The sequence below is a fragment of the Neolamprologus multifasciatus genome, chromosome 17 (assembly GCF_963576455.1).
Source record: "Neolamprologus multifasciatus chromosome 17, fNeoMul1.2, whole genome shotgun sequence".
NCBI lineage: Eukaryota > Metazoa > Chordata > Actinopteri > Cichliformes > Cichlidae > Neolamprologus > Neolamprologus multifasciatus.
This window is the reverse complement of record NC_140455.1, coordinates 3,039,428-3,053,189: the sequence shown is the minus strand read 5'-3', so window position 1 is coordinate 3,053,189 and position 13,762 is coordinate 3,039,428. Positions and strand designations below refer to the sequence as shown.

The window sequence follows — 13,762 nt, the reverse complement described above, 5'->3', positions numbered from 1 at the left end:
TTTTCTCAATGAAGCCCTCTTCCTTCAACTTGGAGATCCTGCTGTTAGATTTGTACAGGATGTTTGTGAATCTGCACATTCTGTCTGTAATTAATTCCTCACTTCTGATTGGTTCTGTCCCTGTTTAGAAAAATGAATCAATTATAATAATAATAATCATCGTCATCACCATCATCATTAATAATAATAGTACTGTTAAAATTAATGCGTTAATGCAAATTAATCCGGAGACGTGATTAAAATTTTTAATGCAATAAACGCATCTGGAATGACTCAAAATCCCTGAAATGTTTCTGTCAATGCATTTTGGGCAGTTTGTCCAAGTAGAGGTACCTTCGCACATGCGCCAATGGGCAGTTGAGTAGTGAGGGGCAGCTGAACCAATCAACTCAATATGGAAGATGATAAATGTACAGTGGCCCGACATAAAGTATTATGCACATTGTGCAAGAAGGAATTTTCTTTTCACCGAAGCACTTCCAGCTTAAAATATCACATTGACGCAAAGCATACGGTAGTCTGGGATGCTGCTAGCACTTTGGCTAATGCGTCACCCAGCTTTCGACAAACCACTCACGGAGCATCAGGGGCTCAGTAAGTCTACCTACTTGACTGACAGAATTGCCAAGTGGATTGCAACAAACTGCAAACCTATTAATATTGTTGAGAACAGGTGCTTTACACAGCTTTGGTTCCTCGTTTTAAGGACTTGAAGTGCCTCCCCAAGAGTGACAGAGAGAGAGTGGATAAATGTTTACAGAGTATTTTGTTAACATGAATGTTCAAGATGTTCAATAAACAGGTTAAGAGTGTATATTTTCCCTTTTTTCTCAAGTCTGTTTGCGCATGCAAAATGAAATGTGATTAATATAGAAAATGAATGATATTTAATTGTGATTAATCAAAATTAATCCACAGTGACCCTGTGAATCTGATTAAACATTTTAATTGTTTGACAGCACTAATATATATTATATATTAGTGTATACTTACCTATTAGTATATAGTTTTTTTAAAAAGTTGTGTTTCACAGGAGAGAACCTGTTTTAAAAGATTGACAAACTATTCAAATTCTCTTTGAATTTAAGCATACATCCTTTGTGTTTATTCTGCATTTACTTCATTATATTGCATAAATATCAGTCACAAGCTTAAATATAAAATATAATAATTAATCGCGATTAATTACAGAAAATTGTGAGTTTAATTAGTTTTTTTTAAATTATTATTGACAGAACAAAATAATAATAGTCAATAATAATAAAAATGATAATAATCAATAATAAACTGGATTCACAAGAATTGGGTTAATTACAATGAGATATTAGAACTTGTGAACTTGTGAACTCGTATTGATCAAACTTACATTTCTTTATCCACAGTTCTATCTTTGCCTGGATTAGTTCCTTTAAGTTTATCTTGTAGCTGACACAGATCAGGATTAAAACCAAACCTGAACTGGACAGGGAGAGAGATTTCTTTCTGTTTTTTGTCTATGCTGTGATTGTGATGCATAAATTAATCACTGGAGGCATTTATATTTTTTCTGTTTCCCATAAACCAGCCAGCAGTTCAAACCTACACTAGTTTGTTATTTTGGAACTTCCAGTCAGAAACTGCTCCTGCAAACCTAAACTTTGGCTGAGGATTAGGTCTTGGAGTTTCCTTCTGCTCATGCTCTACTTGCAAAACAGTTTCTCTTTGGGATGATGAAGCTATTCTAAGTCTTCATTAGTAAGTTCTGTGGCTGCAAATGATTTTTTTTTATTTAATAGGATCTATGGGGGACCTGCTGAACCTGGACCTGAACCCAAACCCGAACCTGGACCTGAGTCCATATGTGTGTTCAGTAATCAGTCTAGAGAAGGCCCCATTACTTTTAAACACCAGCAAGCGTCTGCTGCAGAGAGGTGAGCTGTTAGTAACATGAACTCTTTGAGAGCTGATTTAACTGCTTCTTGTTGTGTGTAGAAGGACTCAGTGCAGAGCTACAGGAAACAGCCAGAGTTTGAGATAGTGCTAACAGCTTCGAGCAGTCAACCTGAGCAGTTCTGATCACATTAACTCTCCTGCAGATGCAGCAGCTTCAGCTACATCACATCCAAATAAGCACATGTTTTTATATGTTTTAAAATGGGAAAGGTTTAAATAAATTGGCTCCCAAACCTGGAGTAAGTCAAATTTCATAATAATTATATTGAATTTTATTAACTTGAACTTGTTTTATAAATTCACTAAAAATAGCACCAATAAGAGAAGACAAACAAAGTTTATTACTTACAAATTTACAGTGAATTATCTGCTAAGGCCTCAGTAAATCAAATTTACCGATGACAATATTGTTAAATTGTATAGTATATAATATAAGTTTATTTATTTATTTTTTTTTATTTTTTTAAACGTATGTTTATTTGTTTTTTCAACAGTATCAACACCAACATAAAATGAACGTATGGCAGTCATTAAAATAATAATAATAACAACACCAACAATAATAATAATAATAATAATATTAATAGTAATAACAATAATTGAAGTGTTAATCCTAAAGGATTCCAAATAAATGCATAGTTAAATAAATTAAGATAGCAAACCATACAAATAAATACAATTAAAAAAATAAATAAATATAAATAAATAAATAAATAAATAAATAAAATAAAATAAAATACAATAAAAAATCATAATATAGGTTACACAGTATATTCCCAACAGCAAGTCAGACATTATTCATTATCTAGTTTTCTTATTCACTCTCCGCCCCCCCCCCCCCCCCCCCCCCCACATCCCCACTCCTCAGTAGATCCAAAAATATCTTCCAGATGTTGTAAAATTCAGAAGCCTTCTTTCTAACAATATAGGTCAGTTTCTCAAGAGCTAAACTCGATGTTAAGTTATTTAACCAGTGGTTAAAAGAGGGGCAACCAACATTCTTCCAGCATAAGGCGATACAGCGTTTGGCCTGTAGCAAACAAAGATCGACCATTTTTCTTTCCTCACACGACAGAGTACAGTCATCTGGATACAAGCCTAAAATGCATAACTTAGGGCAAAGCGGTACAGGAGAAGTTGTGATCTGAGAGATATATTTTAACACAGAGCTCCAAAATTTTTGGATCTCTTCACATTTCCACAGGCAGTGATATAGTGTACCCTGATGCATATTACACTTATAGCATAGATCAATTATATTAGGATCAAATTTATTTAATTGTACAGGGGATATGTATGTTCGCATTATCCAATTAAATTGTATCATTCTCAAACGAGTGTTAATGGTTTGAGTGTGTTTTTGAACATATTTTACCCCATTCAGTATATGAAATATCTTCTTGTAAGTCACTAATCCACTCCCGTCTTTTACTATCAGAGTTATCCTTATGGTTTTCTACTAACATGTTATAAAACTGGGACACCAGTCTTTTACCAAAACAGTTTTTTGTAACATGAGTTTCTAGGATGGAGAGTGGGGGTTTTGCACTGAATTGTTTAAGTGTGCCAGAATAAAACTTCTAAGTTGTAGATACTTAAAAAAGTGTTTCTGCGGTAAATCAAACTTTGCCCTTAATTCACTGAATGACATTAGAGAATATTCCTCATATACGTCCTGTAGTTTTGCAATGCCCTTGTTCAGCCAAGCTTTAAAGCCCATGTCATTCTTAGCCGGGGCAAAGAGTTCATTACCCCAAATTGGGGAGAAACAGGACAACCCAGGAGAGTCATTCAACATTTTTTGTACTTCATGCCAAACAACAACAGTGTTTTTTACAAAGGGATTAGTAGTAATTTTCTTTAGAGTTTTAAAGGGTGCTGAGTATAAATAGCTATTTAACGACAGACCCTTTGAGGACATTCTTTCAGTTGCTAACCAGGGAAGGGAGATATCGTTTGAAAACCAAAACATAGTGGTCCTCAGCTGAGCAGCCCAATAGTACCATTTTAAATTTGGAAACTGCAGTCCTCCCCTATCATATGGTAAATACAAGAGGGAGAGTCTGAGTCTTGGCTTCCTATTGTTCCAGATGAAATTAGAAAGAAGCTTTCTGGTCTTGGAAAAAAAAGAAGGAGGAGGGGCCAGTGGAATTGACTGAAAGATATATAGGAATTTAGGTAATATAGTCATCTTTACTATGTTTATTCTTCCCAGTAAAGAAAGAGGCAATGATATTAATCTAGTGATCTCATCCGACAACCCTACCACCAAGGGCTCATAATTGGCTGAACTAAGATTGCTTATCGTTGGGGTTACTCTGATGCCTAAATATTTAAATCCCTCTGCGGCATTCACAAATGGGTGGGATACAACTGGTTTCAACCTCTCGTTCATATTTAAAAACATAATGGATGATTTTTCTTCGTTCACTTTGAACCCAGAGAAACTGCTAAATTGATCGAATAGCTTCAGGAGAGATGGTATTGATTCTGCAAGGTGTGATAGAAACACAATAGTATCGTCAGCGTACATTGCAATTTTGTGTAGCATCTCCCCGATTTTAATACCATGGATCGAGGGATGTGATCTAATTGCTATCGCTAAAGGTTCCATGGCTAGTACAAAAAGGAGAGGTGAAATCGGAGACCCTTGCCTGGTGCCTCGAGATAGCTCAAAAGGACTAGAGATGAGATTATTGGTAGATACCATTGCAACCGAATCAGCAAGTAAAATTTCAATCCATCGGCGGAAGTGATCACCAAATCCAAAACGCTTAAGCACCTCAATTAGATAGGGCCATTCAACTCGATCGAACGCCTTCTCCGCGTCGAGTGATAGTATTGCAGTATCAGGTGACTCTTCACATTCGTGGATTATATTGAGAACTCTCCTCACATTGTGGAACCCCTGACGATTTTGAACGAAGCCATTTTGATCTCCGTGTATAATGCTGGAAGAGCCCTCTCTAGCCTCATAGCCAGAGCCTTAGCTATGATTTTGGAGTCAGAATTTAACAGCGATATGGGTCTGTAAGAACTGCTTTCGGCTGGCGCTTTGCTCGGTTTTAGAATGAGAGTGATCAGGGCACTACGAAATGTAGCAGGGAGGCGACCTGTTTCATAGGATTCCAAATAAACATCTAATAATGGGGGAATTAATTTTGCTTTAAATAGCTTGTAAATATCTATCGGAAGCCCATCAGGACCCGAAGCCTTACCACCTCTCATGTTCGTAATGGCATCAGAAACGTCATTGAAATTTATTTCTCTCTCCAATCCATTTTTCATATCCTCAGAAATACAGGGAAAGATCAATCTATCCAAGAAAGTATTTTGGCTTACCAGGTCCAGTGGGCTGTCAGATTTATATAGGGTTTTATAATACGAGACAAAGGTATTATTAATTTCTGTGGGATCTGTAGATAATTCCCCTTGATCGTTCCTAATTATATTAATGGCTCTGTCAGATTCAAGTTTCTTTATCTGCCAAGCTAGTAGTCTACCCGGCTTTTCACCCTGATCATAAAACGTCTGTTTCAATCTTATTAAACCATCTTCAGCTTTAAGCATAGACAGCTCCTCGTATTTAGCTTTAAGGGTCAATAATTCCTGTTTTTTCTGTGTTGAATCATCTATGTTAACTTCTCTCTCTAATTCTCTAATTTTATTGTCTAATTCGTTCATTGTCTGTTTGAATTTGTTAAATTTAGAGCTAGTGAAACTTATCATTTGACCTCTAATATATGCTTTAAAAGCTTCCCACCTAATGGCTGCAGTTGTTTGAATTGTATTAATTGAGAAGTAGAGATCAATGTGTTCTCCTACAAATTTCATAAAGTCAGAATCATGTATCCATTTAGGGTGCAAGCGCCACTTGTTTGAGCGGCTATTCACTTGTTCCACCTCATAAAATAGTGAGGTTGGGGCATGATCTGACAACACAATGCTGTCATATATACACTTAGTTATATTGGGTAGCAAAGATGAGGAAATTAAAAAATAATCTATTCGGGAGTGGGATTTAAATACTGCTGAATAGCATGAGAATTCCCTTTTATTGGGGTTTTGAATTCTCCATGGATCACAGAGGTTCAGATCTTTCAAATATTGTTGTATTTTTTTTCTTGTGTAGAGAGTGTGAAGTGTCTATCCCTGATGAGCGGTCAAGCTTCGGGTCCAGAGTACAATTTAAGTCACCTGCCAATATTATCCTACCAGGAAGGGTAGCTATCAATAGAAATAAATTCTCAAAAAATGAAGGGTTATCATCATTAGGGCCATAAACATTAACTAAATTGAAATTCTCTTTCAAGAGAGTTCCTTGAACCACCAAAAATCTGCCAGCTTTATCATAAATAGTGTTATTTACTTGGAAAGGCACTGAATTATGAATTAACACCATAACCCCTCTCGTGTGCGAAGGGCAACAGGATGCTAGCACTTTGCCTGGCCATCTCCTACGTACTTTCACCAGATCCTCTCTGAGTAAATGGGTCTCTTGGATAAACGCTATTGATGACTCAAGTTGTTTAAGCCTGGTAATAACCTGTTTTAGTTTAACCACTTTTACCATTCCTCTCACATTCCAAGAAGTAAATTTAAAATTCTTATATGAAGTCATCTATTCTTATTAATACAACAGATTGTGCAACATAGTATCTTCATTTGGTTGTTGGTAAACCTTTCAGTATCTCTAACTGTTGTGCTGGGAGTAAACCAGTAAAAAGCAACACGTTGTGAAAAATACAAAAACACAAACAAATAACACAAAATCTGCCATAAATGAACCCCCTTAGCTGTCAACCTGAACCGGACAGCCCCTCGCCCTACCCCGCCCTCCCCCTGACCTTGGGGTGCAGTTAAGTGCACACGCTGATCCATTGTAAACAAGGGAGCAGCTAGACCAAACCGAGCTGACATTATGGTCAAACAAAACCAAACCACCTGGACAATTGCGTCTCCTGACGAAAATGTATATCCTACACGAACAAGTATGTATACAATGATCATTACAAACTTTCTTGTAGCATAACTCTCATCCCGGAGAGCCGACTGTATGTCGAACAACCAGCACTCCAAGACACAAATGAAAGCCCAATCAACGAGTGGGCATGGCTAGTTATCTATAAGGGATAAATAAAATGCCCAATACAACTGAGGAGAACGAAGGAACGGTAAACCAAAGTAAACACAAAAAAGAAAAATACTCTCCCCAAAAAATTCAACAGTAAGGGTGAGCGATATTGACCATTAAATCCAACAATTTCAAACTACAGTTGTTATGGGCAGATAGTGAAGGAATCGGCAGTTCTCATTAGATAATCTGCTAGTCCTCTGTATTCTGCAAACCTCGGATGAACTTTTCCGCATTTGCTGGGGTCTCAAAGACATGCGTATGTCCACCAGATGACACTCGTAGCTTCGCCGGGTAAATTAATCCGTAACGTACGTTCATCGCCCTGAGCTGCTGTTTCACCCGGTCGAAGCCCCTCCTCCGTCGGTGGAGATCTGTAGAAAGATCCGGGAAGAACATGACCTCTTGACCCCCGCAAATAACTTTCCCTTTGGCCATAGCCGCCCGCATCACCCGAACCTTGTCTTGGAAGTTTAAAAACTTCACGATGAGGACTCTCGGTGAGGGTGGTCGGTTGGGTTGCGTCCGGCCGGGCAACCGGTGAGCTCTTTCGATGAGAGGTTGTCTCGGGAATGTTGCTGGTCCCAGCGCTTCGGGGAGCCACTTCTCTAGGAAAGCCACCGCGTCATTTCCTTCTATTTTCTCCGGCACATTAACTAGTCGTAGGTTGGAACGACGAGAGCGATTTTCGAGGTCCTCGAGTTTGTTCGTGAGGAGAGCCACTTGTTTAACTAGCGCATCTGTCTTGCCTTTCTCTGAGTTAACGGCGTCCTCCACGCTGCTAATGCGCATCTCTGCCCCACCCATGCGCACCGAAAAGTCCTGCACGTCTCTTTTAACATCTTGGATCGCTGACAGGACCACATCAAGTTTTGTGGAAAAGTCATTTCTGATTCCGTCGAGTATTTGAATAACATCCATGTTATGGGCCATTCCAGTACTCACGTTCAGGAGACTCCCAGGGCTAGCGTCACCTGCAGAGTTAGCTTGACTGCTAGCATCAGAGATGTCGTCTTCCTCACTCAGAGAAGAGTGTGCCTTAGATTTATTTTGTGCTTTCTTAGCCGGCATAATGTCGCGGATATACGATAATAGCTCGTTACAAGCAATAGTTATCACTGTTCACGCAGTTAAAGGACAGTTTTCAGGAACTTACTAAAATATCGCCAGGAGCTCACAAAAATACGTGTGCCTAGTTCAGCGCCATAACCGCGCCCCCTATATAAGTTTATTTTTACACCACCTTTGTAAGCCATTGTATAATACAGCAATACAGAAAAGAAGAGAAAAAGAAGAAATCCTAACAAAGACAAAAATACCAAACTCAAGAGTAAAACATTAAGTTGACTTTACACAATCATCAGTCTATGCAGGTAGCTTTCACGTATGGATTTTGAAACTTGAAAAACAATAACAAAAAAAAGTGTGTGTAATACAGTATTCTTAACCACTAGAGTGGAGAGTAAGTTAGGATCTTATGACATTTTAATTTGGATTCTGAGTTATTTCTGTGACAGGAAGCAGTTTGTGAAATTGAATGGTTGTTTCTTTTTATGAAACAGCAGTTACTGCAGTCATGAACTGAGAATCATGGCCACATCCAAGATGGCGCCAGTGTGCACGGCAAGCCGTCTCTTTGGCTTTTGTTTGCTGTTTGCTGTCCTTCTCTCTCTGTGCTGGCCTGATGTCTTCATGTTACTTGCCTATGATTGTCAAACTCTTTTGAATCTCCGGCCTTTGGATCACGAGACGCTAGATTTGAAATGGAAATCTCAGAATCCTCCTCCGCTCCTGATGGACTTTCCTGATTATCTACGCCACTTACCATCTACTCTCCCACAAAAGAAACATTCACGAAGACAGGGTAAATGGGCCGGTATCCGCATTCACATGAAGGCCTATTTAAACTCACATGTTGTGATAAATCATCGCTTATCTATTGACGTCCTATCATCTCTCTCTGCTCTCCGCGACCACACTAACTTCAGACTGTTCTGTCATCACTGGATTTGACCTATTGGACTTCATGCTTACCTGGACCTCCCAGCTGATCTTCCACCTGCTCGGTGCTGGGTGCAGTCCTCTAGAGGAGGCGTGAATCATGGCAACATTCGCCTGCTGCAGTGTTCTCCAACAAACAGCACTGTGACTACTCTCCAAATTACCTTGTTAAACACAAGGTCACTGGCGAATAAGACTTTCATTTTAAACGATTATATTCTATCATAGTGGCTGGATTTCTTATTCTTGACGGAAACTTGGCTGCGCCCCAGTGAGCTTTTTTTCCTTCTCGGAACTGCTTCACCCTGTTTTATTAGCTCACCCCGGACCACTGACAGAGGTAGCTAGCTTCAGTTTTTAAAAACAAATTTCAATGTTGGCAGCTACCTCCTGTTCTTTACCCCAGTTTTGAGGTGCAGTTATTGAAACTGAATTGTATTCCTTAATTTACTGATCTACTGGGGAGTCTTGTCTTACGTTATGACTGTATCCTAATTGTTTGTGATTTAATTTTAATTTTTGCTGTGATGACAGTTCACTCAGTAAAGATTTCCTTGCCATTATTAATACTTTTAATCTCACTCAGTGGGTAAGTGAACCAACTCAGACAAAAGGTCATATACTTGATTTGGTATTGTCTTATGGGCTGGACATTTGCGTCATGGACATTAGGGACTCTGGGATTTCAGATCACTTCCCAGTTTTGTTTAATACAGTGGTGAGCAATGTGGAATTGAACAGTGATGGTTTTTTGTGGCAGATGCGCACGATTAACTCCAAGTCAATTGTTCACTTCACTGCTGCTTTCTTTGATTCTCCCCTCTCTGATGCTAACTGTAATGTGAATTTATCAGCGGATGAGCTTGCCAACCATTTTAATTCTATATCTGTTGATATCCTTCATTCTGTGGCACCTCTGAGGACTAAATGTGTCAAATTCTCAAGCCAACCCTGGCTAAATGATATTACCCGTGCCCTCATGCGTGAATGTTGTTGTGCTGAGAGAAAATGGAAAAGATAAACTTCATGTCTCTCTGGACATCTTTCATAATTGTTTATCTAAGTATCAAAAGTCTGTCAAAGCTGCTAAATCTGCCTTTTTGTCTGGCATTATTATGACTAATAGCCATAACCCCCGAGCCCTTTTTAATATCTTCAACTCTGTGACAAACCCTTGCACTATCGCTTATAGGGATGCCTCCCCTGCACTTCTCAAAATCTCAGCTCTAAGGACTTCTCATTCATCGTTACTTTCCGACCTTGTTCCAGTTTCTGACTGCTTGACTGTCTTTCAACAGTTCAAGCCAGTGTCTTATTATGCTTTAAAGGATACAATTGATCATGTTAAAATCTCCGATTCTCCACACAATATTCTTCCCTCTAGTTTTTTCATTTTTATCTGGCTTGCTGTGTTGTCACCTATATTGTTTCTTGCCATGTTCCTTGTTAACTGTTTTGCTCCAATTGTCTTATGCTATTGCTCTGTCTGATCGTAAAGCACTTTGGTCAACTCCGTTGTTTTAATATGAGCTATAGAAATAAATTTTGATTTTAATTTTTGATGTATGGTCATTGCCTGTGGTGTACCCCAATGGGTCAGTTTTGGGCCCCAATTTCTTTAACTAATGCATCAATGACATTTTTTAAGTATTAAAATTTGCACTCTTTGCTTTTTATACGAATATTTCCTGCTCTGGTGATGATCTGCAGCATTTATTGGATAAAATGAGTAATGAAATAAGCAAAGTAAAACTCTAGCTTGATAAAATTTGAGCAATTTGAGCGCTTTGAGTGCTCCGAGAGAGTAGAAAAGCGCTATATAAGAATCAGTCCATTTACCATTTAAAACAAATTATCATTAAAGTTGAATAAAACTAAAAGGAACAATGGACTAGCTCTTTATCCTCTCAAGGATATTTGAGGGTGCATGGGAGTTTGCCCAACCAGTCTACATGTGTTTTGCTGACTTGGGGAAGATATTCGACCGTGTCCCTTGGGGTGTCCTGTGGGAGGTGCTGTGGGAGTATGGGGTGTCTGGCCCATTGTTACGTGCTATTCGATCCCTATACAACTGTTGCAAGAGCTTGGTTTGCATAGCCTGCAATAAGTCAGAGGGGCCGATGGCGCGATATGGCAGCCTTGTTTCTGTCAGTCTGCCCCAGGGCAGCTGTGGCTACAACCGTAGCTGCCTCCACCAGTGTGTGAATGTGAGAGTGAATGAATAGTGGTATTGTAAAGCGCTTTGAGGTTCTCGAAAAGCGCTATATAAATGCAATCCATTATTATTATTATTATTATTATTATTATTAAGTCGGGACTTGTTCCCGGTGGGTGATGGGCTCTGCCAGGGCTGCCCTTTTTCAATTCTGTTAGAAACTTTTATGGACAGGATTTCTAGGCGCAGCCAACTGGCGGAGGGCTTTCACTTAGGTGGCCTCAGAATCTCATCTCTGCTTTTTGCGGATGATGTGGTTCTGTTAGCTTCATCGGGTGATGGCCAACAGCTCACGCTGGAACAGTTCGCAGCCGAGTGTGAAGCAGCGGGATTGAGGATCAGCACCTCCAAATCTGAGGCCATGGCTCTCAGCTGGAAAAGGGTGGAGTGCCCACTCTGGGTTGACGATGAGTGCCTGCCCCAAGTGGAGGAGTTTAAGTATCTCGGGGTCTTGTTCGCGAGTGATGGGAGAAGGGAGCTGGAGATCGACAGACGGATTGGGGCTATGGCTGCAGTGATGCGGACGCTGCACCGGTCCATCGTGGTGAAGAGGGAGCTGAGTGTAAAAGCAAAGCTCTCAATTTACTGGTCGACCTATGTCCCTACCCTCACCTATGGCCACGAGCTGTGGGTAGTGACCGAAAGAACGATAATGCGGATACAAGCGGCGGAAATGAGCTTCCTCCGAAGGGTGGCTGGCCTCTCCCTTAGAGATAGGGTGAGAAGTTCAGCCACCCGGGAGGGGCTCAGAGTAGAGCCGCTGCTCCTCCACATCGAAAGGAGCCAGTTGAGCTGGCTCGGGCATCTGACAAGGATGCTTCCTGGGCGCCTGCAGTAGCGGTTTTTGATACGGGCGACATGGGTGGTTGCCCGCGGTGGCATCATGGTGGGGGGCGGCATCATGGGCATCGGGGAAAAAGAAAAAAAAATACTCGTAGTCATGCTGCCCCGACACCACGCCAGCGCATATCGGGAATGTCGTAGGCACCGATTGGTTTTCTATCCCCATTTGCTGGGAGTAAGGGCGACCTCCATTTGCGAGGTGCGCCTGCTGCTTGCTGCACAGGGAGGAGAGGGCGGGGTGGCGGGCGATTCACTGGCTGGCTGGAGCACCACCTAATAACCAGACATTATTATACAGACTTATAATTTGCACCCATATTTTTTCAAAATTCTATACGTTCAAAGTGAGCGCGAGAGCCCTCAGTGCGCCTGCTCGCTGCTGAAGTCAAAGTAAACTTTATTGTCATCTCCGCTACTTACAGTCCAGTATATAGAAAGACGAGACGATGAGGCTCCAGTTACAGCAGTGCAAGTAAACAAACAATAAATATAAGAAGAGTAAGAAAATAAATATACCCTTTAGGACTCGGGGTAAAGGGATCAATAACAATTTTAAATTTATAATTTACAGTATGATGATTTAAAGTCTCACACACACAACAAGGGGAGGGTGGCCTGCTTCTTCCAAATAGAGCACATTTCATTCATAATGTTGTAAATCCAAGCCCATTATGTATTCATGATTTGAACCCTGGGTTGTGCGAAATCCCAAAAATAAACCCTAGACAAAGCAAATCTGTGAACTAAGGTGTAGGTATATTAGGTTATATTGTGGTAATCCTCAGGTTGGGGGATGGGTGTTCATACTGGAGTGCAAAATCAAAACCAATGGAAGATGCACAAGAAAAGTTCAAAGCCATCAGGTGCTCAGTTTAGAAAAAAGAGAAAAGAAGAGGAGGAGAAACGAGCAAAAGATACAGGTAAGCAGATGTGTGATTGGATAATGGCAGGTCATCCTGAAACAATCAGAATCAGAATACTTTATTAATCCCTAAGGAAATAATGTGGATTACAGTTGCTCCAAGAAGAAATGGTAAAAATAGTAACACTAACAGACTAAACTCCAAACAATACATTATGTTACAGATTTTACACATTTAAGAAATAGCACTAATATATACAGATCACTCAATTATAAATAACAAGGATTAACAGAGGTGATTATAAATAAATATCAAGAAAATTAGTGAGAATATTCCAGAGTAGAAAAGAGCGTATATTCAGCAGGCTAGGACCGCCACTGGGCACCTGGGTGAGGTGTTCCGGGCATGTTCTACCGGGAGGAGGCCCTGGGGCAGACCCAGGACACACTGGAGAGATTATATCTATCTGCTGGCCTAGATAAGCTGGAGGCATTGGCTGGGGAGTTGGGGGGTCTGGGCTTCCTCCTTAGGCTACTGCCCTTGAGACCCAGCCCTGGATAAAGTGGAAGAAGATGGATGGATGGGTAGGAAAGGAGACAGAAAGGGCGGGAGGGAAAGAAAAACAGAGGGGAAGTGGGACAGTGAGAAAATACTAAAAAAATATGCTGTATCACCTGTTGGAAGGAAGAAAAAAAAAAAAAGAAAACCGGCAAAAAGAGAGCAACACAATAGGGAGACCAAAGCAATAACCTAGATAAGTGTAAGTAACAGTTA

The 13,762-nt window shown here is 40.2% G+C and overlaps 1 protein-coding gene across 1 annotated transcript in view; it reads left to right on the top strand.

The window, feature by feature from the left end:
* The window catches only part of LOC146498723 (uncharacterized), a 319,692-nt gene that overhangs the window by 278,991 nt on the left and 26,939 nt on the right, over positions 1–13,762 (top strand). The window contains 1 exon segment of the mRNA XM_085138804.1: positions 1,776–1,910. Coding sequence (XP_084994930.1) covers positions 1,776–1,910 — 135 coding nt within the window.